This window comes from Malaclemys terrapin, chromosome 20 (assembly GCF_027887155.1).
Source record: "Malaclemys terrapin pileata isolate rMalTer1 chromosome 20, rMalTer1.hap1, whole genome shotgun sequence".
NCBI lineage: Eukaryota > Metazoa > Chordata > Testudines > Emydidae > Malaclemys > Malaclemys terrapin.
This window is the reverse complement of record NC_071524.1, coordinates 1909312-1934939: the sequence shown is the minus strand read 5'-3', so window position 1 is coordinate 1934939 and position 25628 is coordinate 1909312. Positions and strand designations below refer to the sequence as shown.

Sequence of the window (25628 nt, the reverse complement as noted above, 5' to 3'; positions counted from 1 at the left end):
TGACCGCCGCCATCTTTGTCCCTGGCACATCCCCCGCCCCCGGCTGGGCCCGAATAGGGCAGGCTCAGATCAGCCGCCATCTTCGATCCAGAGCGAGGCTGAGGGGCCAGAATGTTGCAGCCCAGCCCCCATCCGGCGCTGCAGGTACCAGCCCTGGCGGTGCCCCTCACTCCCGACCTGCAGCCCCCCCCAGCCCAGCCGGTCCCCCCCCCGGTGCCCCCCACTCCCGACCTGCAGCCCCCCCCGGCCGGTCCCCCCCCCCCGGTGCCCCTCACTCCCGACCTGCAGCCCCCCCCAGCCCGGCCGGTCCCCCCCCCGGTGCCCCCCACTCCCGACCTGCAGCCCCCCCCCGGCCGGTCCCCCCCCCGGTGCCCCTCACTCCCGACCTGCAGCCCCCCCCAGCCCGGCCGGTCCCCCCCCCGGTGCCCCCCACTCCCGACCTGCAGCCCCCCCCCGGCCGGTCCCCCCCCCGGTGCCCCTCACTCCCGACCTGCAGCCCCCCCCAGCCCGGCCGGTCCCCCCCCCGGTGCCCCCCACTCCCGACCTGCAGCCCCCCCCCGGCCGGTCCCCCCCCCGGTGCCCCTCACTCCCGACCTGCAGCCCCCCCCGCCTGGCCGGTCCCCCCCCCGGTGCCCCTCACTCCCGACCTGCAGCCCCCCCCAGCCCGGCCGGTCCCCCCCCCCCGGTGCCCCCCACTCCCGACCTGCAGCCCCCCCCCGGCCGGTCCCCCCCCCCGGTGCCCCTCACTCCCGACCTGCAGCCCCCCCCCCCCCAGCCCGGCCGGTCCCCACCCCCCGGGACCCACAGCCCCCCCCTCCGGTGCCCCTCACTCCCGACCTGCAGCCCCCCCCAGCCCGGCCGGTCCCCCCCCCGGTGCCCCCCACTCCCGACCTGCAGCCCCCCCCCGGCCGGTCCCCCCCCCGGTGCCCCTCACTCCCGACCTGCAGCCCCCCCCCCGCCTGGCCGGTGCCCCTCACTCCCGACCTGCAGCCCCCCCCAGCCCGGCCGGTCCCCCCCCCCGGTGCCCCCCACTCCCGACCTGCAGCCCCCCCCCCGGCCGGTCCCCCCCCCCGGTGCCCCTCACTCCCGACCTGCAGCCCCCCCCCGGCCGGTCCCCCCCCCGGTGCCCCTCACTCCCGACCTGCAGCCCCCCCCGCCTGGCCGGTCCCCCCCCCCGGTGCCCCTCACTCCCGACCTGCAGCCCCCCCCAGCCCGGCCGGTCCCCCCCCCGGTGCCCCCCACTCCCGACCTGCAGCCCCCCCCGGCCGGTCCCCCCCCCCGGTGCCCCTCACTCCCGACCTGCAGCCCCCCCCCCCAGCCCGGCCGGTCCCCACCCCCCGGGACCCACAGCCCCCCCCTCCGGTGCCCCTCACTCCCGACCTGCAGCCCCCCCCAGCCCGACCGGTCCCCACCCCCGGGACCCGCAGCCCCCCACTCCCGAACCGCAGCCCCCCCGGCCCGACCAGCCCCCCCCGTGCTCCGCACTCCCAACCTGCAGCCCCCCCCCCGCCCGGCTGATCCCCCCCCCCGACCCGCAGCCTCCCCCGGCCCGGCCAGTCGCTCCCCGGTGCCCTTTACTCCTGACCCACAGCCTCCTCGGCCCGGCCAGTCGCCCCTCGGTGCCCCTTACTTCCGACCCGCAGCCCCCACCCAGCCCGACTGCTGCCCCTCACTCCCGACCTGCAGTCGCCTCTCCGCGCTGGGCAAGAAAACGGACCTGGTAGCGGAACCCAGGAGTCCTGGGTACAAGGGGTCGGGTAGGACTGGCCTATTACCTGACTGTCCCGCCCCCTGAGCATCTCACAGTGTTTGTACCCTCCCGACACCCCCTGTGTGAGAGGTCGGGGCTCGTTATCCCCTCCTATAGAGAGGGAAACCGAGGGACGGAGACCCAGAGAACGCTCCTTTCCCAGGGCCTGTGCCAGGGCCTGCAATAGAAGTTGGGTTCCTCAGGCCCTGGACCAGCACCCACTAATGCCCACCCAGATAGCCTGAAGAATTGGCTCCATGAGCTGGCAGCAGTAGTAGGTTGTTATCCCTGTTCCAGCTGGGATGGCTGTGAAGGGAAGGGTGGGGGGAGGTAGGAGGAAATGTGGGATTGTGGGTAAATTCAGGGCTGGAGGAATGGGGAAGTGCAGCTCCCTCGAATATCAGGGTTGGAAGAGACCTCAGGAGGTTCTAGTCCAACCCCCTGCTCAAAGCAGGACCAATTCCCAACTAAATCATCCCAGCCAGGGCTTTGTCAAGCTGGGCCTTAAAAACCTCTAAGGATGGAGATTCCACCACCTCCCTAGGTAACACATTCCAGTGCTTCACCGCCCTCCTAGTGACATAGTTATTCCTAATATCCAACCTGGACCTCCCCCACTGCAACTTGAGACCATTGCTCCTTGTTCTGTCATCTGCCACCACTGAGAACAGCCGAGCTCCATCCTCTTTGGAACCCCCCTTCAGATAGTTGAAAGCAGCTATCAAATCCCCCCTCACTCCTCTCTTCTGCAGACTAAACAATCCCAGTTCCCTCAGGCTCTCCTCGTAAGTAATGTGCTCCAGCCCCCTAATCATTTTCATTGCCCTCTTCCGGACTCTCTCCAATTTGTCCACATCCTTTCAGTAGTGGGGGGCCCAAAACTGGACGCAATACTCCAGATGCGGCCTCACTAGTGACAAATAGAGGGGAATAATCACTTCCCTCGATCTGCTGGTAATGCCCCTACTTATACAGCCCAATATGCCATTGGCCTTCTTCACAACAAGGACACGCTGTTGACTCATATCCAGCTTCTCCTCCACTGTAATCCCCAGGTCCTTTTCTGCAGAACTGCTGCTTAGCCAGTCAGTCCCCAGCCTGTAGCAGGGCATGGGATTCTTCCTTCCTAAGTGCAGGACTCTGCACTTGTCCTTGTTGAACCTCATCAGGTTTCTTTTGGCCCAATCCTCCAATTTGTCTAGGTCCCTCTGTATCCGATCCCTACCCTCCTGCGTATCTACCACTCCTCCCAACTTAGTGTCATCTGCGAACTTGCTGATGGTGCAATTCATCCCATCCTCCAGATCATTAATAAAGATGTGAACAAAACCAGGACCGACCCTTTGGGCACTCCGCTTGATACCGGCTGCCAACTAGACATGGAGCCGTTGATCACTACCCGTTGAGCCCGACGATCTAGCCAGCTTTCTATCCACCTTATAGTCCATTCATCCAGCCCATACTTCTTTAACTTGCTGGCAAGAATACTGTGGGAGACCGTATCAAAAGCTTTGTTAAAGTCAAGATATATCACGTCCACTGCTTTCCCCATATCCACAGAGCCAGTTATCTCGTCATAGAAGGCAATCAGGACATGACTTGCCCTTAGTGAATCTATCCCCCACCGCCCCCAATTTATCCATCCCCGCCCAAGGAGTATCATGAACCCAGCCACGTTGTTCCCCGGGGTTCTTTCAACCCAAAGCTCTTGGTAATTTTTACTCAGTGCGAGGTGGTGTCAGGAAGTAAATCAGGGGACACGGCCATCCGACCGATAGATGGCTGGCACACACAGGACAACACTTAAACTTAAAGCTAAACTTTACTTAATCTCAAGCACTCACACACGTCCGCAACAGGTTAGTAAACCACCCCCAACCCTTGATAATTACCAGAGCTGGGTGTGGCTCTCGAATGGCACAGCGTCAGCTTCCGTCCGCCAAATCTTCCATCTGCCAGTGGGGACCCCCGAGATGCGTCCCGAGGGAGCGTCCCTGAAGAAAGCCTCCCGAACAGTCCAACTAACGCAAACTTCCTCCCCTTATTTATACATTAGCACTAGGATGACATGTCACTTAAAGAAAACTTGCTAGGCAAGTGATTTTTAAGAGTCAATCAAGAGGTTTCCTTCTGATCATTATTTTAACCAGATGTGGGGGTTTTTAGAGTGCACGTGCCTTCATGCCCTGATAGACAGATTCCTGTTTTTCTAAAATACAAGTCTCAGCAATTTCAACGTTCTTAGCAGGAAGGGCGGAGGGTGAAGCCGCCCTTTCCATGGTACCCAAACCCCCCTCTCCTCCTGCCTTGGTTAAGCTAAGCCTGCTGACTTGGCTACTGTTAGCAATAAGCCATAGTGATTCGGGCACTTTACTGGTTTGCCAAGATCTCCCCGAACGACGTCTCCGGCACCCACTACGGGCCGGAGCAGGAAGTGCAGGATGAGGCGCCTGGCAGAGCTCGGAGGGGCGCCCGGAGGAACCTGCTGGAGCCCCAAAGAAGGAGAATCCGCCCGGGCTGCCGGCTGCCAGGAGAGACGCCTGAGGACAAAGGTACCGTCCCGCAGAGGGGCAGGACTTTTGGGTTCCCCCCCTGGCTCAGGGAGGGGAGTGGGGTCTAGTGGTTAGAGCAGGGGGGAGGAGGGGCTGGGAGCCAGGACTCCTGGGTTCTCTCCCCCAGTGACCCCATGCCCTGTCCCTGCAGCGGAAGCCCCGTCTGGCATCGGGGACCTGGTTCTGGCAGCTGAACTGATGGAGATGGCCGGAGTGTCCCCCTGCTATGCCCAGCACCGGGGCGGGACCCAGCCAGCCGTGGAGCACGACCATGGGGCCTACGGCGTCCCCCAGGAGCCGGCTGCGCTGGGCCGCATGGTGCGGGAGCTGCAGGAGACGGTGCATCGGCAGAACCAGCTGCTGCAGAGCTCGCAGGAGGCCCTGGCCGCCAGCCAGGAGCGCTGCCAGGAGCTGCAGGTGAGGGGCGAGGCACTAGGGGGCGCAGTGCTGCAAGGCGAGGGCATCATTCCCATACCCCACCCCAGAGTCAGCCGCATCCCAGCGCCGGGCGAGGGATCCCCAGCCCCTGCACACCACCCCAGATGGGCTGGGCGAGGGGTCCCCGGATCCCCAGCCCCTGCGCCCCACCCCAGATGGGCTGGGCGAGGGGTCCCCGGATACCCAGCCCCTGCGCCCCACCCCAGATGGGCTGGGCGAGGGGGCCCCAGATACCCAGCCGCGTCTCTGGCTCTGCGTGCCGTAGGAGAGGTCGGAGAGTGAGTGCTGGGCGCTGGCGTCGGAGCTGGGCCTGCGGATCGCGGCGCTGGAGGCGGAGAACCGGAACCTGCGGTGCGAGCGGGACCAGCTGGAGAGCCAGACGCAGGGGCTGCGGGAGGAGCTGGAGCGGAGCCGCAGCACGGTGCTACACATCAGCCAGAAGCTGAAGGAGCAGGGCGGCCGGGCCGGGCCGGGCCGGTTCTGCCTGGCCAGCGTCCGGGACGACGGCAAGTGGCTGCGGTTCTACACCGGCTTCGGCAGTGCCCAGCGCCTGGCCGCGTTCCTGGCCTTCCTGACGGAGGGGGAGCCGCAGCGGGGGGCCGAGCCAGGCCCCCCCAGCGCCCTGAGCCCCGAGGACCAGCTCTTCCTGGTGCTGGTGCGGCTGCGGCTGGGGCTGCTCCTGCAGGATCTGGCCTTTCGCTTCCACCTTTCCGAGGCCACCGTCTCCCGCTACTGGCTCGGCTGGACCCAGCTCATGGAGACCCGGCTGGCCCAGGTGAGCCCCCACCCTGGGGCCGGCGCCCCCTAGGGGGACAGGCCCCATTCCCCACCCCCTGAGCCAGCCAGTCCCTGTCCTGGGGCAGGATGGGAGCCGGCGCCCCCTAGAGGGGAGCAGGGGAGAATCTGTGTGCAGAACAGATTGGAGGGACTGGTCCACCCCTCACATGGGGAGGGGGCATTGCTTGGACGGGTGCCCCCCCCGGGGCAGGGGTTGCCTGGAGGGACTGGTCAGCCCCCCCATATGGGGGGAGCATAGTCCCATCTTCACATGGGAAGGGGGTGTGACCTGGAGGGGCTGGTCCTCCCACCTGGGAAGGGGTGTGGCCTGGAGGGACAGTCCCCCACCTGGGAAGGGGGAGTGGCCTGGAGCCCCCCCACCTCCCAGCAGGGCCTGACTCTGCCGCCCCCTCTCCCGCAGGTGCCGGTGCGGTGCAGCCCGCGCTACGTGGAGCGGTTCGAGCCGCAGCGGGCGGCGCGGGTTGGGGGCGTCCCGCTGGTGGTGCTGGACTGCGCCCAGCTCTGCTTCGAGGGCCGGGGCCGGCAGCTCTACGCCCTGCAGGGCTGCGCCCTGGCCGCCCCCAGCGGCTTCCTGGCCTTCTGCTGCAGCGCCGCCTTGCGGGGCAGGGAAGGGGGGCCGGGGCTGCCCCCCTTCCTGCGGGATGGGCCCGTGGCCCTCAGCGCCCAGCAGGGGGAGGCCAGCCGGCAGGTGCTCAGCCTGGCCAGCCTGGCCGACAAGGCCCTGCGCTTCCGCTTCCTGCGGGGGGTCCAGCCCCCCACCATGGAGGGCCAGGTGGGGCGGGCCTGGGCCATCTGCTGCTACCTGGCCTGCCTGCTGCATGAGCCCATGGGGCTGGCCTAGGCAGGGGGGTCTGCCTCTGCCCCCAGGGGGAGGTGGGCCTTGGGGATTCCCCGCCTCCCCCCAGAGCTGACAGGTGTGGGGCTGGTACAGGGGCCCTGGATTCCCCCCTGCCAGTGACTGGGGGGAAGGGAGATCTGGGGGGTCATCCAAGGGGGCTCACTGGGGGTCCTGCTCTCAGCTGTAGCTGATCTATGTGGCAGCCTGGATAGGGCATTTGGCCCCGCAATGCCCCCTCTTGGGGGGGTCCACACTGGGAGGGGGCTATGGGTGGGGGAGGGGCCGAGCCCTCCCCCTGATTCCAGCCCACGAAGGCAGGAGGATGGGATGGTATCGGGGCGCTGGAGGCAGCTGGATCCCTCTCATTCCCCCTTCCACACAGGTGCGGGTAAAGCGAGGTACAGAAAGACCATGCTCAGCCCAGGGTGGAGGCAGGGATAGAACCCAGGAGTCCTGACTCCCAGGACCCCAACCCCCTTGCTCTAACCACTAGTCCAGACTCCCCTCCTAGAGTCAGGGAGAGAAATGGTGTCAAGTGGTTAGAGCGCACTGGGGCTGGGAGCCAGGACTCCTGGGTTCTGTCCTCAGCTTTGCTGCTTCTGTTTCCCACTTTTTCTCCCCCTCCTGCCCAGCTGGTCCTGTCCCCGGGCTCAAGCCATTTGGGGGTGCCTGGAGAGGGGAGGCAATTCCCCACCTTTGCCAAACGGGGGGGGCTGCAGGGCCACTGGCCCCAACCCTGCTGCTCTCTGTCTGGGTGGGTTCGTGGATTATTTGCAACCTGTCCCTGCTTTTGGTTGGAAATAAACCATTTGTTCCTGGGAACGGCGGTGAGGAGACATCCGTGAGCAGGGCCCCCCCTCCAATAAGCCACCTGTATTGCAACCTATGCCCTCCCTGGGGGCACAGCCCTGCCCCACAGCCATGGGGAGCAGGAGAAAGCCCTGGGCCTCTCCCTTGAGAGAGTGGGATTGTGGGTTCTCTCTCTCCCAGGCTCTGGGAGGGGAGTGGGGTCTAGTGGTTAGAGCATGGCCTGGCCCCAGCTCTCCCCGGGGGGAAGTTGGCTGGAGGGGCAAGGCACTGGCCACTTGCAGCATAAGTGAGGCACCTGCTGGGCTCTTCTCTGCCCCACTGACTCCAGCAGAGCCCTGGGGCCAAACAGATGGGGTGTGTGTGTGTGAGAGAGAGAGAGAGCGAGCATGCGCAACACAGCTCACCGGCCCCAAGCAGCCCACAGCCCCCCGGAGGAGCCTGAGCCCCATTGGAAGGGGCAGCTGCCCCCAAAACCTAGCCCTGCCCCCCTCACAGCTGCTGTCTGTGGGAGAGGGACAGGGGCAAATACAGATGCTATTGCAACCTGGGGCAGCCCAGGGGCTACTTATCCAGGGACCCCTCCCCTGGTGCTGAGACACAGCCCCACGGCAGTGGAGCTGGTTATCCAGGGATTCCTCATCTGCCGAGATGGGGCACGGCGCAGGGGCTGGGTATATGGGGACCCCTCCCCTGGCGCTGAGACATGGCCCCTCTGGGGCAAGGGGGGGCTGGGTATATGGGGGTCCCCCCGGGACATGGCCCCTCTGGAATGGGGTGTGGGGACTGGGTGTAACGGGGACCCCTCGCCCTGCACTGGGACATGGCCCCTCTGGGATGGGGTATGGGGGCTGGGTATACGGGGACCCCTCGCCCAGCGCTGGGACGTAACCCCTGTGGGTTAGTGGGGGGAAGGGCACTGCCCCGCAAGCAAACACAGCAGACGCCAGCCCACGGTTCTGACCCATTTATTGGACACAGGCAGGTGCGGGCCAGCGCCGTTAGTTCTTGTAGGCCCGGCTGGCGCGGCGGCCCCGAGCCCGCTCGAACTTCCGCCCCTTGGAGCGCACGTAGGGCCTGCAGGGAGGGGAGAGAGGGGTTAGCACTGCCCCCCATGCCAGGGATTCCCCCCCTCAGCTCAGGCCCAGTTCACAGGCTGCCCCCCGCCCCCTCTCCAGGGGTGGAAGGCCCTGGGGGCACCCTGCAGCGAGGTGCCCGCAGGAGCTGGGCACACGGCTGGTGCCGGCTCCAGGGGCAGCACAAGGGGGCGTTGTTTTCAGACATGACCCAACGCATTAGTGGGGCAGGTCACGGGGCTCTAGTGTCTCTGGGAGTCCTGGCTCCCCCCCTGCCCCCATAGCCAGGGAGAGAACCCAGGAGTCCTGGCTCCCAGCCCCGCAACCACCAGACCCCACTCCCCTCCCATAGCAAGGGAGAGAACCCAGCAGTCCTGACCCCCACAAGAACATGATCCACTCTGGGGATATGCCTCTATTACCCAGCCTTTCCCCCAGCCAGGGGTCGTGCTCAGCCCAGCTGGGTCAGGCACAAGAAGTGGGACCTGGAGCAGGGGCGGGAGGGGGTTTGCACTCACTTGGTGTGACTGTGGGGGGTGCCAGGGGCCTTGCCAAAGTGCCGGTACACCTCGCGTCCCTTCCTGGGCCCTGTGGGGAGACAGCGTTACACCAACAGTGACCCCTCGCATGGGTGCGCAGCCCCCACCCCAACTCCCAGGAAAGGCCCGGAGGGAAGGACGTGGCCTCTGGCTCAGAGACAGCGCAAGGAGGGCTGCTCCGGCCACCAGCCCACAGGGGCAGCCTGGCCCTATGCAGAGCTCGGGGGCCAGCAACTCCATGTGCCAGGGCACGGCGGTGAGAGCCCCGTTCTTCTGCGCCAGGAGCCCCACCACAGCTGTGCCCAAGGCAACTCCCAGGCCAGGCAGGGTAGAGCTTGACTTTAGGGAGGCTTCTGATACTGTCCCGCAGACCTGATCATGCACAAACTAGGGAAAGCCAACCTAGATGGAGCCACTATAAGGGGGGTGCAGAACTGGTTGGAAAACCGTCCCCAGAGAGTAGCGATCAGTGGTTCAGTCAGGCTGGAAGGGCTGAACGAGTGGGGTCCCGCAGGGATCGGTTCTGCTCAATATCTGATTTACATAATGGCATAGAGAGAACACGGATAACGTTTGCGGACGATACCAAGCTGGGAGGAGTTGCGAGCGCTTTGGGGGACAGGATTAAAATTCAAAACGATCTGGACAAACGGGAGAAATGGTCTGAAGTCAATAGGATGAAATTCAATAAGGACAGGGGACTGGACTCGAACTCTCGAGGTCCTTTCCAGTCCTAGAATCTATGAAATGCAAAGTGCTCCACTTAGGAAGGAACAATCAGTTGCACACATACAATGAATGCATCCGATGAAGTGGGTTTTAGCCCACGAAAGCTTATGCTCAAATAAATTTGTTAGTCCTAAGGTGCCACAAGTACTTCTGTTCTTTAAACTGGGAAATGACGGCGGCCTAGGAAGGAGTACGGCAGAAAAGGATCTGGGGGACCACAACAGTGTAACGCTGCTGCAAAAAAAGCAAACATCCTTCTGGGATGTATTGGCAGAAGTGTTGTGAGCAAGACACGAGAAGTAATTCTTCCGCTCTACTCCACGGTGATTAGGCCTCAACTGGAGTATTGGGTCCAGTTCTGGGCGCCACATTTCAGGAAAGACGAGGAGAAATTGGAGAAAGTCCAGAGAACGGCAACAAAAATGATTAAAGGTCTCGAAAACATGAGCTATGAGGGAAGACTGAAAACATTGGGTTTGTTTAGTCTGGAGAAGAGACGACTAGACTGGGAGGCGACAGGATAACAGTTTTCAAGTACATAAAAGGTTGTAACAAGGAGGAGGGAGAAAAATTGTTCTTATTAACCTCCGAGGAGAGGACAAGAAGCAATGGGCTTAAATTACAGCAAGGGCGGTTTAGGTTGGACAATAGAAAAAACTTCCTGCCAGGGTGGTTAGGCACTGGAATAAATTGCCCAGGGAGGTTGTGGAATCTCCATCTCTGGGGATTTTTAAGAGCAGGTTGGACAAACACCTGTCAGGAATGGCCTAGATAATCCTTCGTCCTACCATGAGTGCAGGGGGCTGGACTAAATGACCTCTTGAAGTCCCTTCCAGTTCTATAATTCTATGTAGGGCCCCTCGCCTGGGGCGGCCAGCTCTGGGGTGGGGCGCGGGGGCTGAGTATACAGGGACCCCTTGCCCAGCGCAGAAACGCAGCCCCTCTGGGGTGGGTCACGGGGGCTGGGTACACAGGGACCCTATACCCAGTGCTGGGATACAGCCCCTCTGGGGTGGAGCGCGGGGGCTGGGTACACAGGGACCCCTCGCCTGGTGCTGGAACACGGCCCCTCTGGGGTAGGGCAGGTAAATTTCAACAGCACTAACAGTGCAGGCCCCAACACCCCACCCTGTTCAAACTGGCTGCCCGGGGACAGCGCCCCCTGCTGAGCCCCGGCCCTGCAGCCCAGCTGCCCCCCGCTGCCTGTTGTGTGGGGCAGGGCCGGTGCCTGTCCCAGCAGAGGGCGTGGGAGGACTCACCCGAGAGCAGCACGGTGCCCTGGCCCTTAGGGGCTGCCATGGCCAGCTGGTCAAAGGTCATGATCTGACCCCCTGCCTTCAGGATGCGACTACGGGCTCCTTGGGTCACCCGCAGGGCACAGACCTGCCAGGAGAGACGGGTCAGTGACAGCCCCAGTGCTGGCCCCCAGCCCCCCCCCCACTCCCCTCCCAGAGCTGGGGAGAGAATCCAGGAGTCCTGGCTCCCCCTCCACCCCCCATTCCCCTCCCAGAACCAGTTTCACCTTCAGCTTGGGGATGTCGTGGATGCGGATGTCGTCGGTGACGGTTCCCACCACCACGGCCGTCTTGTTATCCCGCCCCGGGAGCTTCATCTTGCGGATCTGGGGCAGGAAGGGGGCAGAAGCTCAGTGAGACCCCCCCCGACTCTGGGCAGTGCCCCCTGGGACATGGCCCTCCCCGGACACGCTGTCAGTATCTCCAGGGTACAGGGACTCAGGCAGGAGGAGAACCCAGGAGTCCGGATGTCGAGTCAAATGGAACAGCACAGGGGTCGAGGGACGCAGGTCGGGCCGGCCCGTCAGGGGCCGCGGGACGGGCCGGCCTGGCAGGGGCCGTGGCCGCATAGGGCCGCAGGACGGGGTTTGGGGCCGTGTAGAGCCATCAGGGGCCGCGGTCGAGGGGCACCAGCAGACCCTCCCCTCCCCTCGGTCCCCACTTACCATGCGAGAGAGGGAGAGCGGCGGGCGGTTGGTGCGGCTCATGAAGAGGCGTTTCAGGACGACCTTGTTGAAGCGGGAGCTGGTGCGGCGCGCCAGGAAACGGTACAGCTGGGGGGGGACACGGCCGTCAGGGGGAGCGCTTCGCCCCACCCCCACCCCGCAGGCACCCAGGGGAAACTGAGGCAGTGAAGGGCTCTACCGGCTGGGCTTGCACAGGTCACATCAGTCAGCGGCAGAGCCAAGCACAGAACCCAGGTGTCCTGGCTCCCAGCCCCCCCTCCCCTTCCCAGAGCCAGGGACAGATCCCAGAAGTCCTTACTCCCCACCCCCCTCCCCCAGCGGAGAGAACCCAGGCGTCCTGGCGGGGGGCGTTACCTTGACCAGCAGGCGCAGGTAGATGTCCTGGCTCTTGGGCTCCGTGCGGCGGACCTTGCGGTCCTTGTTGTGTCGGATATCGACACCCTGGGGGGGGACAGACACCGTCAGGGCCCCTGCCTCAGTGTCCCCCCAGGACTCCCCAAGCTATGGGTCTGAGGGGTGCCCCGACTCTCCCATGCACCCAGCACCCCGTAAGTCACCCCATCCCCTGCTGCCGCTGCCCCAACAGCCACTGCTCCCAGGCAAATTAGAACCCCCCCCCACCCCAGGGTGCCCACAGCAGCCTCCCCCATGCCGTGTCCCCCCAGCTCCTCATGCCCCCCCAATCCCCAGGTCCTCCCTTCCTCATCCTGCCCCTTATGGGTGAACCCCCCCAGCCTCCCCCAAACAGCCCACCCACCAGTGCCACCCCTCCTCTCAGACCCTATGCCCCACAGTACCCCCCACACTGGGTGCCCTCTGTATCCTCCCCCGCTGGGTGCTCCCCCCCACTCCAGGTAACCTCCATGCCCTCTGCTCCACAGGTCCCCCCAACTCCCACCCCACTTGGTGCCCCATGTGCCCCCTCACCTCCTCTTATATGACCCCCTTCCCAGCCTCTGCACAAGGTACCCCCCCATCCCCCACTGGTATCCCCCCACCCCTGTTATGTGCCCCTCGTACCCTCCTCCACTGGGTGCCCCCTCATCCCCGCTATGTGCCCCTCGTACCCTCCTCCACTGGGTGCCCCCTCATCCCCGCTATGTGCCCCTCGTACCCTCTTCCACCCCCGACCCGGATCCCCCCGCCCCTGTTATGTGCCCCTCGTACCCTCCTCCACTGGGTGCTCCCTCATCCCCGCTATGTGCCCCTCGTGCCCTCCTCCACCCCCCACCCGGATCCCCCCACCCCTGTTATGTGCCCCCCGTACCCTCCCCCACTTGGTGCCCCCTCATCCCCGCTATGTGCCCCTCGTACCCACTTCCACCCCCCACCCGGATCCCCCCACCCTTGTTAGGTGCCCCCCGTACCCTCCCCCACTCCCCACTGGGTGCCCCCCGTACCCTCCCCCAACCCCCACTGGTATCCCCCCACCCCCGCTAGGTGCCCCCCGTACCCTCCCCTGCTGGGTGCCCCCCCATCTCCCTCCCCGTACAGGGCACCCCCACCCCGGCTGGGTGCCCCCCACTCTCACATGCCACCCCCCAGACCCCTCCCCTTGCCCGCCCCGCACCAGCTGTCCCCGGGCAGGAGCCCACCCAGCTCCCCGCATGGGCGCGGGGAGGCCCCGGCGATGGAGGCTCCCCGCCCATTCAGGGCGATCCGGCCCCCCGGGGCCCCGCCACGGCCCCCCACAGCCCCGGGCCCGGGATCGGCGCCCCCCACCCGGCGGATGGCGGCGGATTCCCCCGCGCCCCCCCCCGGCTTACCATGGCGGCGGTGGCGGCTCGGCCTGGGAAGGAAGGAGGCGGGGCCGCGCGGGGGCTGATGGGAGCGGGCGCTCCGCTCTATGGCAGCGCGGCGGCAGGCAGAGCCCCGCTGGGGCCAGACGTGCGACGCTCCGGCCGGCGGGCTCGATGGTGCTGGAGGACTCCGAACTATAATAGAGCAGCTGATAGAGTTTATGGAGTCCAGCCAGATCAGTTATCACGGAGATTGGGGCTAGACTAGGCTGGGCCGGGGATACTAGAGCAGAACAGAATGTGGCTATTGGCGTTAACTAGAGTACATGGTCAATATACATGGTCACTAGACCGGAATAGCGCAGAACAGATCCGAATTTGGTGACTGGACAGACTAGACTAGCCGGACTAGACTAGTTTGGACACTAGACTAGACCACAGTGACTGCGCCTCAGATCCACGGGGAATTCTGACATGTTGCAATTTCGTTTCCTCCCTCAAGTGGAAATCTCACCTGTTTGGGCAAAATAATTCATCCCGAGTTGCTTCCTTTCGGCCTCATGGACACCTTTAAGCGTTTCTATTGTGTTGCCTTATCACGGAGAACATCAAAGTCCAAAGGAAGTGGCCGAAAGGAAACCTTTGGCCCGTATTGAAAGGAAACGTTTTCTGCAGAACGTTTACAAGACATTGACACATGCCTGCGTTTTAATGTTACCAGATATTCATTTTACAATGGAAAACTTCTTCCGTTCGTTCATTTTCAGGTCTCTCTGGTTGCCATTAATACACAATTATTTGTACATTTTAATCTTGGGGGGTAGGAGGAGGGGAGGAATTGGTTACCACACAGATGGGACAAAAAATCTATATACCAATATGGGAGGAATAGACTAGAATAATAGTGTGTGTCTCATTATTAAAAATAATACATAGAGTCTGATTGATGCCTTTAAGTATTAGCACAATGCAAATAATGTGTTGTTTTTTATTACAAATTATTATTTATTAATTTATTATTAATTTGTTACTTATAATAAACTTAAACCACTGTGGGTGCTTAGACTGTGAGCTCTTGGGCGGCACCGTATTAACACCTGGTATAGGGTTACCATACATCCGGATTTTCCCGGACATGTCTGGCTTTTTGGGCCTCAAATCCCCGTCCGGGGGGAAATCCCAAAAAGGCGGACATGTCCGGGAAAATAGGGAGGGAGGGCCCAGCGGTGCGGGCCGGGGGCCAGTGCGGTGCTCGGCAGGGGCTGGGGCGGTGGGTGCGTGGCCGGGGCTGGGGGCCGGGGGTGGTGCAGTGCTCGGCCAGGGCCGGGGCCGGGGGCGCGGTGCTCGGCCGGGGGTGCGGTGCTTGGCCGGAGCCGGGGCCGACGGTGCGGGCACTTGGCTGGGGGCCGGCACAGGTGCAGTGCTCGGCCGGGGCCGGGGTCGCGGTGCTTGGCCGGGGGCCGGGGCCGGCGCGTGGTGCTCGGCCAGGGGCCGGGGGCGCGGTGCTCGGCCGGGGGCGCGGTGCTCGGCTGGGGCCGGCAGCGCGGGCACTTGGCTAGGGGCCGGGGGCGGTGCGGTGCTCGGCCAGGGCCGGGGGCGCAGGCACTTGGCTGAAGGCCGGCGCGGTGTTCAGCCAGAGCCGGGGGTGCGGTGCTCGGCCGGAGCCGGGGCCGGCAGTGCGGGCACTTGGCCGGGGGCCGGGGCCGGCGCGGTGCTCGGCCGGGGCTAGGGTCGCGGTGCTTGGCCGGGGGCCGGGGCCGGCGGCGCGGGCACTTGGCTGGGCGCCGGGGCTTGCGCGGTGCTTGGCCGGGGACGGGGGCGTGGTGCTCGGCCGGAGCCGGGGCCAGGGGCGGGGGCGCGGGCACTTGGCCGGGGGCCAGCGTGGTGCTCGGCCGGGGGTGCGGGCACTTGGGTGGGGGCCAGCGCCCCAGGGCCCAAGCCGGGCGGGAGATGCCAGGGCCAGAGCCTCTTGGCCTGAGCCGGCCGTCCGGCCACCGAAGGGAGCTGCTCAGCCAGGGGGCCCGGACTGGGCCGCGCTGCACCCCGCCCCAGCCCCAGCTTACCTGCTGCCTCCCTGTTTCAGGCTTCCCACGAACATTTGATTCGCAGGAAGCAGGGGAAGGGGAGGAGCAGGGAGCGGAGCGTTCAGGGGAGGGGGCAGAGTTGGGGGGGCTGAGGGCGGAGTTGGGGCGGGGCCAGGGCCCCATGGAGAGTCCTCCTTTTTAAAAATTAAAATATGATAACCCTAACCTGGTAGAAATAATAATAGCGCAATGTGGTCCTGGGCCGTGATTGGAGCTCCTAGGTGCTACCGTAATACCCCTAATAACTGATGTACAGCTCCTAGCACAATGGGAGTCCAGCTCTGCATTTCCCCTACTAAATATGGCCGCCATCTGCATTAGCTGTTATGGAGGGAGAAGCAATTTTCTTTGCCCACATCCAAGATGGCCGTAATGCCCATTTGATTTCTATAGGAGGGCTGGGAATAAAGGCAGGGCCTAGTTCCCAGAAAAAAGATGGCCGCCCCACTGCGTCGGTTCATACAGGGAGGAAACAATCTCCCTTGCCCACACTCAAAAGGGCCGCCACATCCCATTGAATCGCAGGGAGGAGGATGGAGCCAGACCTTTCCGCCCACAACAAAGATGGCCGCCACAGGGGCTTTCGGAAGGAGGGCGAAGCCGGCGGGGCTGGTGCTGCCCACCACAAAGGTGGCCGCCGCCTGGTCCGGGAGTAGGAGTGGAGGTGGGGGTGGGTGTCGAGCGCCCTGATTGGTGAGACTGGAAGGGCAGCTCTGTGATTGGCTGGAGCCAGCCACGCCTCCCCATTTATGGGGCCGGCTAGTGCTGGCTGGAAGCACTTCCTGGAGAGAGGGAGGGAGGCAGGTCCAGGGGCAGAGGGGCCAGAGGGAAGGGGGGCGAGGGACGAAGAGGGGGGCGAGGGGAAGCACCTGCTGCCGGGGGCAGGTGATGGTGGCAGGTGTCAGCCCTGTGGGGGGAGCCATTTCCCAGCCCCCCTGCCCTAGAGCGTGGGGCCAGGCTGCTCCCCGCCTGCGTCCCTAGCTGGGGGGGTCTGGATCGGTTCCAACCCCACCGTTTCCCCGGGCCCCATTGCGGGCCGGTGGGAGGGGGGGGGTGGAAAGAAACTTTCTAAGTGTCTTTAAAAATCCTAGTGGCTCCTGGTTCCCTCCTGCCTAGCCGGGCTCCCCCCCGCGCCAGGCGAACGCAGACATCGGGGAGGGGGGAGAGGGCTGGACCCAACTCAGCTCCCCCCTCCCCGCTGGGCCCCTCGGGAGGGGAAAGGCTAAAGCCGGCTTCTGGATCCCTGCGGGCCCATCCCCCTGCTGAGCCGCTTAGTCAGGCCGGTTCTCATTCCTCGGCTGCTTGAGATTCCCCAAGATTCCTGCCCCGGGGCGCTCCCCTCCGGGATGGGGCGTCTTGGGGTGTGACGATCTCACCGGAGTCTGGGTGGGCCAGAGGCAGCAGAACAGACTTGGGGGTTGGGTCTGGACACTTCTAGCGGGGTTAGTTGTTCCCTGGCCCGCCGGCCCGGTGCTGATCCACCCCCCTGCCCAGGAGCGGGCCATATCCTAGTGGCGGTTTGGGTGGGGTGGGGTGGTGAACTGGGGGAGAGTGGATGGGGCTGGAAGGACCCACCCGAGGTGCGGCTTGAGCCTGCTGGGGAAGGCTGGGCGGGCCACGGTACCGCTGGGAAGATGAGCCTCGTCCTGGGCCCGTACGGCGAGGGCGCCGAGACGCTGCTTCACGGGGAGTTTGGGGCTTACCCCTCCAAGGGCTCCCGCTACGCCCTCAGCCTAACCCAGACGGCGCTGCACATCCAGCGGCTAGTGCCCAAGCCGGAGACGGACCAGCGCACCGTGGTGCCCCTGGCCGAGGTGGTGGGCTGCCACACGCTGCGCAGCCGGGCGCCAGCCGACCGGGCGGCGTATTTCTCGGTCTACGCCTACCCGCTGAAGAAGAGGAAGGTGGCGGTGGGGTCGGGGCGCGGGCGGCAGAGAGCGGCACGGACCTTCCAGGTGGATGGGGCCGACGACTACGAGAAGAACCAAGTGGTGGCGGAGAAATGGGCGGCTGCCATCAAGTGCCTGGTGCTGGGTATCCCCATCTCCAGTGACACAGGTAAGGCCGTCGCTGTGCCGTCTGCCCTGCTCCCTTCTCGGAACTGGGGTGAGAACCCAGGAGTCCTGGCTCCCAGCCCCCACCCCTATCGCCCTCACCTGCTAGACCGCACTTTCAGAGCTAGAAATAGAACCCAGGAGTCCTGGCTCCCAGCAGCCCCCACCTCTAACCACTAGACCGCACTCCCCTCCCAGAGCTGGGGATAGAACCCAGGCGTCCTGGCTCCCAGAACCCGTTCTGTTTGGTTCGACACTCCGTAACAATAATAAAACAGATGCTTTGTGGAGACCCAGAGATGGTTCCACCTGGGGCCTGGAGATGGGACGTCAGCCACCCTCGGATGTTTCACTGCCCCGGCCTTGAATGTGTGCCCGGGACAGGGGGTTGCAGCCAGCGATGGCTCCGTGATCTCAGCTGCTGGAGAGCCCCAAAACCAGACCCGGTGAAGAGGGGACCCCTGCCCCCTCTAGCTTCGCCTGCTAGGCTGAACTGCCCTTGGTGGGTTTTACAGGCACAGGATGGGGGCCCGGATGCCTGGGTTCTCTCCCTGGCCCTGGAAGGAGAGGGGGAGTCTGGCGGGTGGGATGGGGAGCTGGGATCAGGATGCCTGGTTCTCTCCCCAGCCCTGGGAGAGGGGTCCAGCCCCTAGAGTACGGGGCAGCTGGGAGGCAGGCTATCTGGATTGTGTGTGCCCGCAGGTGGGGCTGGGGAACCAGTACCCGGGTGGTGCCTGGCATGCTTGGGGCCCGGATGGCAACGCCTCGGTTCAGGGAACTTGCAGGCCGGGTGCGGCCCCGTCCTTTCCTTGTCCCGGGCGGGGATCCAGGGGCCGGGCTGGGCTGGGCTCCTTTGTCTTCCACAGCGTGGCCAAAGGTCAATGGATTGTCTTGAAGGTGGGGCTGTCAGATTCCTTGTCCTCCATCCCCTAGGCTCCCCTTGGGGGCCCCATCTCTCCCCCCCACACACTTGGTCTAATCCCTCCCACATCAGGGCCTCTCAAGGAGCCTCCCAAACCCTGGGGGGGCAGGATCCGTCCTGGAGGGACTGGGAGTTGCCTTCGGCACTGGCTCCCCACCTCTCTGCACCTGCTGAGGGATGGGGGGTGCTGAAGGCGGGGCTGGCTGGGGGGCAGATGCCATGGTGGCATGGGGGTTGGCTCCAGGGGGTGCCTAGGGACAGGGTGGGGGGCTCTGGCAGGGGTGTGCATGGGTGCAGTGGAGGTGCATGAGTGGGGCACGCTGGGCAGAGGGTGTATTGGGGGGGTATCAGCGCTGCCTCTCTGGGCTGGGGACCCTGCAGAACCTGCCCCACTATCAGCCCTGGGTATAAAGTGCAGCCGTCTCCGCCTGGTACGATAACCGGGGAACTTTTGACTTGGAGTGAGGAGCATCCACCCCCCTCCAACCACTTGATTACATGCCCCTCCCAGAGCCAGGGTTAGAACCCAGGAGTCCTGGCTCCCGCTCTAACCACTAGACCCTGCTACCCTCCCAGAGCCAGGATTAGAACCCAGGAGTCCTGGCTCCCAGCCCTCCCCCCCCCGCTCTAACCACTAGACCCTGCTCCCCTCCCAGAGCTGGGGATAGAACCCAGGAGTCCTGGTTCCCTGCTGTAACCACTATACCCCACTCCCCTCCCAGAGCCAGGGAGAGAACCCAAGAGTCCTGGCTCCCAGGCCCCAGTGGGCAGGCACTAGGAAATGGATGAGTGTTTCCGTGCCCCAGCGTTCCTTCTGCAGTGTGTGGTGGTGGTTCTGGGTTAATCTTTCCTCCCCGCACATCCTCCGGGCTCACTTATCTACTTCCCTCACCCTGCTGGACAGGGCGCTCTCCCCTGGCAGTCTGGGCTGGGCCCTAGGGGGGCGCTATGCAGCCTGGAGTGGGGTAGGGGGCTCAGTAAAGGGCCCTCTTCCTATGCCTCCGTGCCAGGCGAGGGGTCCATGTATAACCAGCCTCCACGTCCCACCCTCCTGCCACTGTCACGCTGGCTAAGAAGCTCAGGGCGGATCAGTCTAATATTGTCCTGGGTTCCTCATTACGTGACCCGACTGTGTCGCAGCTTGGCCGCCTGGCTGGCCGTTCGCTGCACCGCCTGGCCGTGGTCGGCCTGGCATCCTTCAGCGGTTGGTGCCTCGCTCTGCATCCGCCACCTGCGGGGGGGGGGTTCGCTCTCTGGCTCGTTCCTCCCGAAGAACGGACCAGAGACGTGTCAATCCCGTGCGATCAGGGCACTCGACAGCTGGAGTTCACCATCCTTTTTCTCTGTCCCCTCGGTCACGAACGTGATCGCCTGGTTCTAGGCTTGGAATCTCTCCATAGATTCTTTTCCAAAGCCGGATCGGGAGCGCTGAGCTGTCGTGCCATCCGGAGCTGTGCAGGACTATGGCCAGGAGCTGCTATCGGTGTCTGTCTGTCTAACTCGGAAGAGCGAAGGATGGCTCTTCCCTGCTGTGGGATTTTTCTTGGCTCTCTGATTTCCTCAGCGTTTCCATTTGCTTGCGATCAAAATGACTGAAATCCCGTGGCGGTGAATCGTGGCCTGTTGTTTTCTACTGGATCTTCTTTCCAACGTCCAAGATCAAATCCTCCGTCGAATTCTTCCATCGTGGCTGCCACGCGGTGGCCGAGAAGGTCGTTGGTCTTTGATCCCATGCGCTCTGAACGCAAAGCCGTTGTCTCTGTAAGTCATTTCTGCGATGAGCCGGCCTGGGCTGGCCTCCAGGGCAAGTCACGGCTGCATGAGGTGACCTCGACTCTGGTTGGGGTCGAAGGCGATTGTAAATCCCGTCGGACGCAACGGAGACCTCTGCTCCTGGGCCAGTTGTCAAGTCTTGCCACGAATATTCACTTTCGCTCTTCAGGCTCTTTGGCATCACACGTGATCGGTCCCAGAACGACGTCTCATCTGGATTGTCTGGAATACGAGTCCCCGCTCAGACCGCATGGGTGCGGCAAACTGCTGCAAAATGTCCATACTTCATGCATTTATGAAAGCGTGCGCCTTCGGCTGGGCGTGCGTCGTCTCTTGGGATACGAATGTTCCCCAACTTGTGCATTTAGGCTGTCAGGCTTTGGTGTTTGGAGTTTGACCCTTTCGCCTGGGAGATCTCGCTCCTTGCCTCCGAGGTTTCATGGCAACAGCTTGTTGTCCTCCTACCGTGTCCAAACACTTCTAAGCTGGTTTCTGGTTTTTCAGGTTTGGCCAGCTGCCCTCCGCATTGCTGGGGCTTGCTGTTTGAACAGGGTTAAGTCTGGCTTTAATTGCAACTGCCCTGCAAGGTTTTTATCCGTGCACCCAACGCCCAGCCTGGCTCTGGTGTTTTCGTGTTGCCAGCCAATGCGTGCCGAGCTGTTCTGAAACCGGCAGCCTTTTTCCCCCTGTTCCTTGAGCTCTCTGCTGGACACCTGCTGTTCCATAAGCCACGGTTCTCCGCAGTATAAAGCAGGCACCAAAAATTGGCAATGCCTGGACTTGTCAGCCTAGCGACAGGCTTCGGGGAAGTGAAAGCATGTACCCATTTTGCTCGGAGCGGAACTGAAGGAGCACCCTGCAGATTGTCCCTCTCCTTGGGGAGCTTTGCCAATGGGTGGGCTAGCGAAGCTGAGCAATTCAGGGGCTTTGAGGCGAGACCGGGTGATTGGAGCCTGCGGGGGGATGTGGGTATATGTTGGGGTTTTTTATGCTTCCTGGTTGCAGCATTTGGTGTTTCCATGTCTTCCCTCTGGCTCGCTCTTGGCAGCCCGGAGCGTGAACCTTGTGTACAGGAAGCGGCAGGGCTGCTAACACGGCCGGCGTCTGTATCAGATCTGGCCAGAGTACAGGGCTTCCCTCGCCCGGCTGGGCCTTCCATCAACCTTTAATGTGCTGCCGGGGGGAAGGGCAGGGACGGCTGAGATTAGCTCCAGCGAGGTGTGTGGTGCCCACGGGGATCTGGTGGCTCAACAGTTCAGCATTCCATTACAATTCCTGTACTCCCGCGCCCCACCCCAGAGGCAGCCGCGTCTCAATGCCGGGCGAGGGGTCCCTGCGTAACTGGCCCCAGAGGGGCCACGTCTCAGCACTGGGCAAGGGCTCCCTGTATACCCAGCCCCCGCGCCTCACCCCAGAGGCAGCTGCATCTCAGCGCCAGGCAGGGTTCCCCTGACCTGCTCTCCCCACTCTCCTTTCAGACATCGCTCCCAGCCTCCTGCCACGCCCACGCCGGCTACTGCTGCTGCTGAACCCGTTTGGGGGCAGGGGCCTGGCCCTCCAGTGGTGCCAGACCCACGTGCTGCCCATGATCACGGAGGCGGACATCAGCTTCAACTTGATCCAGACAGGTGACGGGGGACCGGGGGCGGGCGGGAGAGAGAAGGGCCTGTGGGGCAGGGCAATGGGCTGGGGAGGAGGGGGAAGGGGCTGGGGGGCAGGGCGAGGGGCCTGCGGGCTGGGGGGCAGGGCGAGGGGTGGGGGGGGAAGGGCCTGGGGGGCAGGGGGCAGGGCGACGGGCTGTCTGATACCCTGTCTCTTTCCTCCTGCTCCCAGAGAGGCCAAACCACGCCCGGGAGCTGGTGAAGGGCATCAACCTGGCAGAATGGGATGGGATCGTCGCCATCTCGGGGGATGGGCTCCTATATGAGGTAATGCCCCACCCCTTCCCCGGCCATAACGTCCCTGGCACCCTCCCCTGCTGTAGGTCTGACCGTGCTCCCCTCACGGAGCCAGGGAAAGAACCCAGGAGTCCTGACTCCCAGGCCCCCCCTGCTCTCACCACTAGCCTCCACTCCCTTCCCAGAGCTGTGGAGAGAACCCAGGAGTCCTGGCTCCCAGCCCCGCCTACTCTAACCACTAGATCCCACAGCGGTTCACCTTTGTGCCGGGCAGGTTCTCAACGGGCTGATGGAGCGCCCCGACTGGGAGCAGGCGATCAAGATGCCGGTTGGGATTTTACCGAGTGGTTCGGGGAACGCCTTGGCCGGAGCCATCAACTGTAATGCCGGGTAAGGGCAGCGCTAGTGGGGGTGTGTTGGGGACGGGGGGCCTGGGAGCCCGGATGCCTGGGTTCTCTCTCTGGCTTTGAGAAGAGAAGGGGGTCTAGTGGGGGGGCGGGGGCAGGGTCTGAGAGTCAGGATTTCCGGGTTCTATACCCGGCTCAGGAAGGGGAGTTGGGGCTGGGCGGGTGCATGGGGAGCAAATGGGGGTTGTGGAGGGTGGGGGGAGGCCCTCCCCTATCCCACACCTCCTGCCCAACCTGCTCTCCCCATGTGTCCCCTTGGGAGCTGGGGCGAGCAGCTCCCCCTGCAGCAAGGGGCAGCGGGGTGGGGGGTGGTTTGCCAGGGGGCTGCACCCCCCGGCCGGTCGGCTCACCCCAATCCTGCCCCCCAGCAGGCTGGAGCAGGTGCTGGGCCTGGAGCTGCTGCTGAACTGCGCCCTGCTGCTGTGCCATGCGGCTGTGGCCCCGCTGGACCTGGTGGCCGTCACCACGGCCTCGGGCGCCCGCTGCTTCTCCTGCCTCAGCGTGGCCTGGGGCTTCGTCTCGGACGTGGACATCGAGAGCGAGAAGTACCGGCACATGGGCGCCGCCCGCTTCACGCTGGGCACTCTGGTGCGCCTGGCCTCCATGCACACTTACCGCGGGCGCCTCTCCTACCTGCCCGCCGCCGACGCCACCGCCCACCGGCCCATCTCCCGCAGCATCACCGTGGCCCCCAACGGCCGCCTGCCCCTGCAGCGCCTGCCCTTGCACCGCGCCCTGTCCGACATGGGGCTGTGTGAGGAGCGCCACGCCTTCCGGGGGGCTGAGCCAGCTCCCGCGCCCTGCCCCTCGCCCGGCTCCCCGCCCCCCTCCTCCGCCTCCGTCCTGCCCCCGCCCAGCTTCTCCTTCGAGCCCAGGCCGAGGGAGCTGCCGGCCGGCGGGGCGGGTGAGGCCCAGGTGGGCGGTCCTCCAGACGAGCTGTTGGTGCCACTGGGGCAGCCGGTGCCCGGCTCCTGGGTGACGGTGGAGGACGACTTTGTGCTGGTGCTGGCCATCTACCAGAGCCACCTGGGGGCCGACCTCTTCGCCGCCCCCTTCGCCCGCTTCGACGACGGGCTCATCCACCTCTGCTTCATCAAAGCCGGCATCTCCCGCGCCGCCCTGGTCCGCCTCTTCTTGGCCATGGAGAAGGGCAGCCACTTCGAGCAGGAGTGCCCCCATCTCGTCCACGTGCCCGTCCGGGCCTTCCGCCTGGAGCCCCTCACCCGCAAGGGCATCCTGACCGTGGACGGTGAGCGGGTGGAATACGGCCCCATCCAGGGCCAGGTGCATCGGGCCCTCGCCAGACTTATCACCGGCGTCAACCGCCTCAAGATCGCCACCGGCTGATGACCCCGGCTGGGCGCAGAGAGAGGGGCCCCAGTCCCCTCTCCGGCCAGCTTGTTTCAGGGGGTAGCCAGAAACGGCTGGAAGGGGACGTGCTGCCCTCCCTCCTGGCGGCAGGGGGCGCAGCGGGGACCAAGCCGCGCTGCCCCTGCCCGGCTCCTGCCTAAAGCTGTTTATTTATTGCTTTGATCCTGGCATCACCCACTGAGTGAATGTAACGCAGGGGCGTGACCCCCTGTGGGAGGGGAGGGGGTGTTTCCCACCATGGGGGGGTCACAGGCGCGAAAGGAAAGGGGGGATGGGCTACGTGGGGCCCTTTTTTCATCTCTACCGCATCCAGGGGGCGCTAGGGAGTTGGAACCAGGCCCGTTCCCATTGCCTGCCACTAGGGGGGAGGCTTTGCCCATGGCGGGAGCCATGGGGCTGGTGCCTCCGGCCACTGGGGGGAGTGGGAGGGGTTGGCAGGCGTCCGAGCGGGCGCTGCAGTACCCATGTCTCCCCCTAGGGGCCTGCTGGGGAGCTGCCCTCGCATGCGTGCCAGGTGTGCAGCCTTGTCTCCCCCTAGGGGCTGGAGGCAGGGCTGCAGGCACGACGCTCCCATTACACGCGGGCTGGGGGTGGGGAAGTGGCTTTACAGACCAGTTGCTGATCTCTGCGGTGCGGTCATTCTGGCTGCCTGGTCCCGCTCTAACCACTAGTGCCCCCTCCCCCCCGGTGCCAGGCTAGAACCCAGGAGTCCTGGGTCCCAGACCGCACCCCACCCCTGCTCTAACCACTAGACCCTGCTCCCCTACATGAGCAGCAGGTAAAATTTTTGGAGGGGAGGGGGTTCTAGTGTGGGGTGGGAGCCAAGACTCCTGGGGTCTTTTCCTGACTCTGGGAGGGGAGTGGAGCCTAGTGGTGGGCAGGTATGTGCCTCAGTTTCCCTCTATCCCAGAGGCTGGCAGGCTGGCCCCCCTCCGATGGCCGTGTGCCAGGTGCACCAGAGCCCGGCGGGAAGAGGCAGGGCCCGGCAAAGGATGCAGGCTGGAGATTTCTTTGCACTAAAACCTCTGTGTTGTGTGAGTGGGGACGGCCAGCGTTGTGTGCTGTGGGGGGCCGGCAATGTCTGTCTGTCCTGTGTGTCCTACTCGTTGCTGCTACTAACAGCCTCCTCCCCCCCCGCAAAAAAAAATAACTTTGATGTGAGCAAGAAACTAGAATGAGCTGAAATTGATCAGCCCCCCCCTGCCCTGTCCCTCCCGGGCCAGCTTAGCCCCACCAGGCCATCTATCCCAGTAGCTGACCTTTTCCCCCATCAGCTCCGTGAACCCATTTACCCTGCTGTCCAGCAATGCACTGGGAGGAGCAGCTCTGACTTCCCCCACAATGCAGAGGGAGGCAGTTTCTCATCCCCCCCCCCCCCAGGTGCCTTGCTAAGGGGGGGGTGCTGGCATCAGGCCCTCTGTGTTAACCCCGCGTGTGCCGCGGCCGCCCTTGCTTTTCCTATGTCTAGTCCGTGTGTCGAAGTGATTTAGACCTATGCAATAAAGAAAGAGCATGAGGCCTCTGGCCCGCGCCCTTCATTTAGCTGCTGGGCTGAGCAAGCAGGGGCTGCGGGTCGGGAGGGAGGGGCACCGGCAGAGCTGGGGGGGGGGGGCTCAGTGCCGAGCCAACAGGGGCTGTGAGGGGCAGTGGCAGAGCTGGGGGGGAACCTAGGACTGGGCTAGCCGGGGGCTGTGGGCCAGGAATGAGGCGCATTGGACAAACTGGGAGGGGGGGAGTTCAGTGCTCTGGATCCCCCATTAGTTGAAGGGGGGGGGGACCTTTGTGCATTGCAAAGCTGGAGGTGAAATGAAGGTGCATTGCTAGGTTTGACCACGACTGGGCAGCACACCACACGTGTCAGGTGAAAATAAA

The 25628-nt window shown here is 64.1% G+C and overlaps 3 protein-coding genes across 4 annotated transcripts; 2 read left to right on the top strand and 1 right to left on the bottom strand.

Annotated features, from left to right (window-relative positions):
- Window positions 1-52: 52 nt before the first annotated feature.
- On the top strand, window positions 53-8108 carry LOC128826592 (uncharacterized). The gene is made up of 5 exons (XM_054009952.1): window positions 53-144; window positions 4137-4302; window positions 4454-4719; window positions 5006-5515; window positions 5939-8108. The coding sequence occupies exons 1-5, from the start codon at window positions 112-114 to the stop codon at window positions 6377-6379; spliced, it is 1416 nt and encodes a 471-aa protein (XP_053865927.1). The 5' UTR covers window positions 53-111; the 3' UTR covers window positions 6380-8108.
- A 27-nt stretch (window positions 8109-8135) lies between these two features.
- RPL18 (ribosomal protein L18) lies at window positions 8136-13382 on the bottom strand. Its single transcript, XM_054009954.1, has 7 exons — window positions 13275-13382; window positions 11863-11949; window positions 11488-11595; window positions 11050-11148; window positions 10787-10910; window positions 8778-8847; window positions 8136-8260 (listed from the first exon to the last, which is right to left on the bottom strand). Exons 1-7 carry the CDS (start codon window positions 13275-13277, stop codon window positions 8185-8187), a joined length of 567 nt encoding a protein of 188 aa, XP_053865929.1. The 5' UTR covers window positions 13278-13382; the 3' UTR covers window positions 8136-8184.
- A 2814-nt stretch (window positions 13383-16196) lies between these two features.
- Window positions 16197-24061, top strand: SPHK2 (sphingosine kinase 2). Of its 2 annotated transcripts, none has more exons than XM_054009748.1 (5): window positions 16197-17389; window positions 21559-21708; window positions 21914-22008; window positions 22253-22368; window positions 22757-24061. In XM_054009748.1, the coding sequence occupies exons 1-5, from the start codon at window positions 16966-16968 to the stop codon at window positions 23730-23732; spliced, it is 1761 nt and encodes a 586-aa protein (XP_053865723.1). In that variant the 5' UTR covers window positions 16197-16965; the 3' UTR covers window positions 23733-24061. The 2 variants fall into 2 exon arrangements, with proteins under 2 accessions (XP_053865723.1, XP_053865722.1); XM_054009747.1 differs by having other exon boundaries at window positions 22754-24061.
- Window positions 24062-25628: the final 1567 nt, after the last annotated feature.

Bases quoted from the DNA above. Each gene is read 5' to 3' on its own strand.
- LOC128826592 (XM_054009952.1), top strand. From the start codon at position 112: ATGTTGCAGCCCAGCCCCCATCCGGCGCTGCAG. The intron at 4,720-5,005 runs GTGAGGGGCGAG...TGCGTGCCGTAG, and splicing joins AGCGCTGCCAGGAGCTGCAG to GAGAGGTCGGAGAGTGAGTG. The intron at 5,516-5,938 runs GTGAGCCCCCAC...CCTCTCCCGCAG, and splicing joins TGGAGACCCGGCTGGCCCAG to GTGCCGGTGCGGTGCAGCCC.
- RPL18 (XM_054009954.1), bottom strand. The intron at 11,596-11,862 runs GTAACGCCCCCC...GTCCCCCCCCAG, and splicing joins ACCTGCGCCTGCTGGTCAAG to CTGTACCGTTTCCTGGCGCG. The intron at 10,911-11,049 runs GTGAAACTGGTT...CTCTCCTGGCAG, and splicing joins ACGACATCCCCAAGCTGAAG to GTCTGTGCCCTGCGGGTGAC.
- SPHK2 (XM_054009747.1), top strand. From the start codon at position 16,966: ATGAGCCTCGTCCTGGGCCCGTACGGCGAGGGCGCCGAGACGCTGCTT. The intron at 17,390-21,558 runs GTAAGGCCGTCG...CTCTCCTTTCAG, and splicing joins CCCCATCTCCAGTGACACAG to ACATCGCTCCCAGCCTCCTG. The intron at 22,369-22,753 runs GTAAGGGCAGCG...CCTGCCCCCCAG, and splicing joins GCCATCAACTGTAATGCCGG to CAGGCTGGAGCAGGTGCTGG.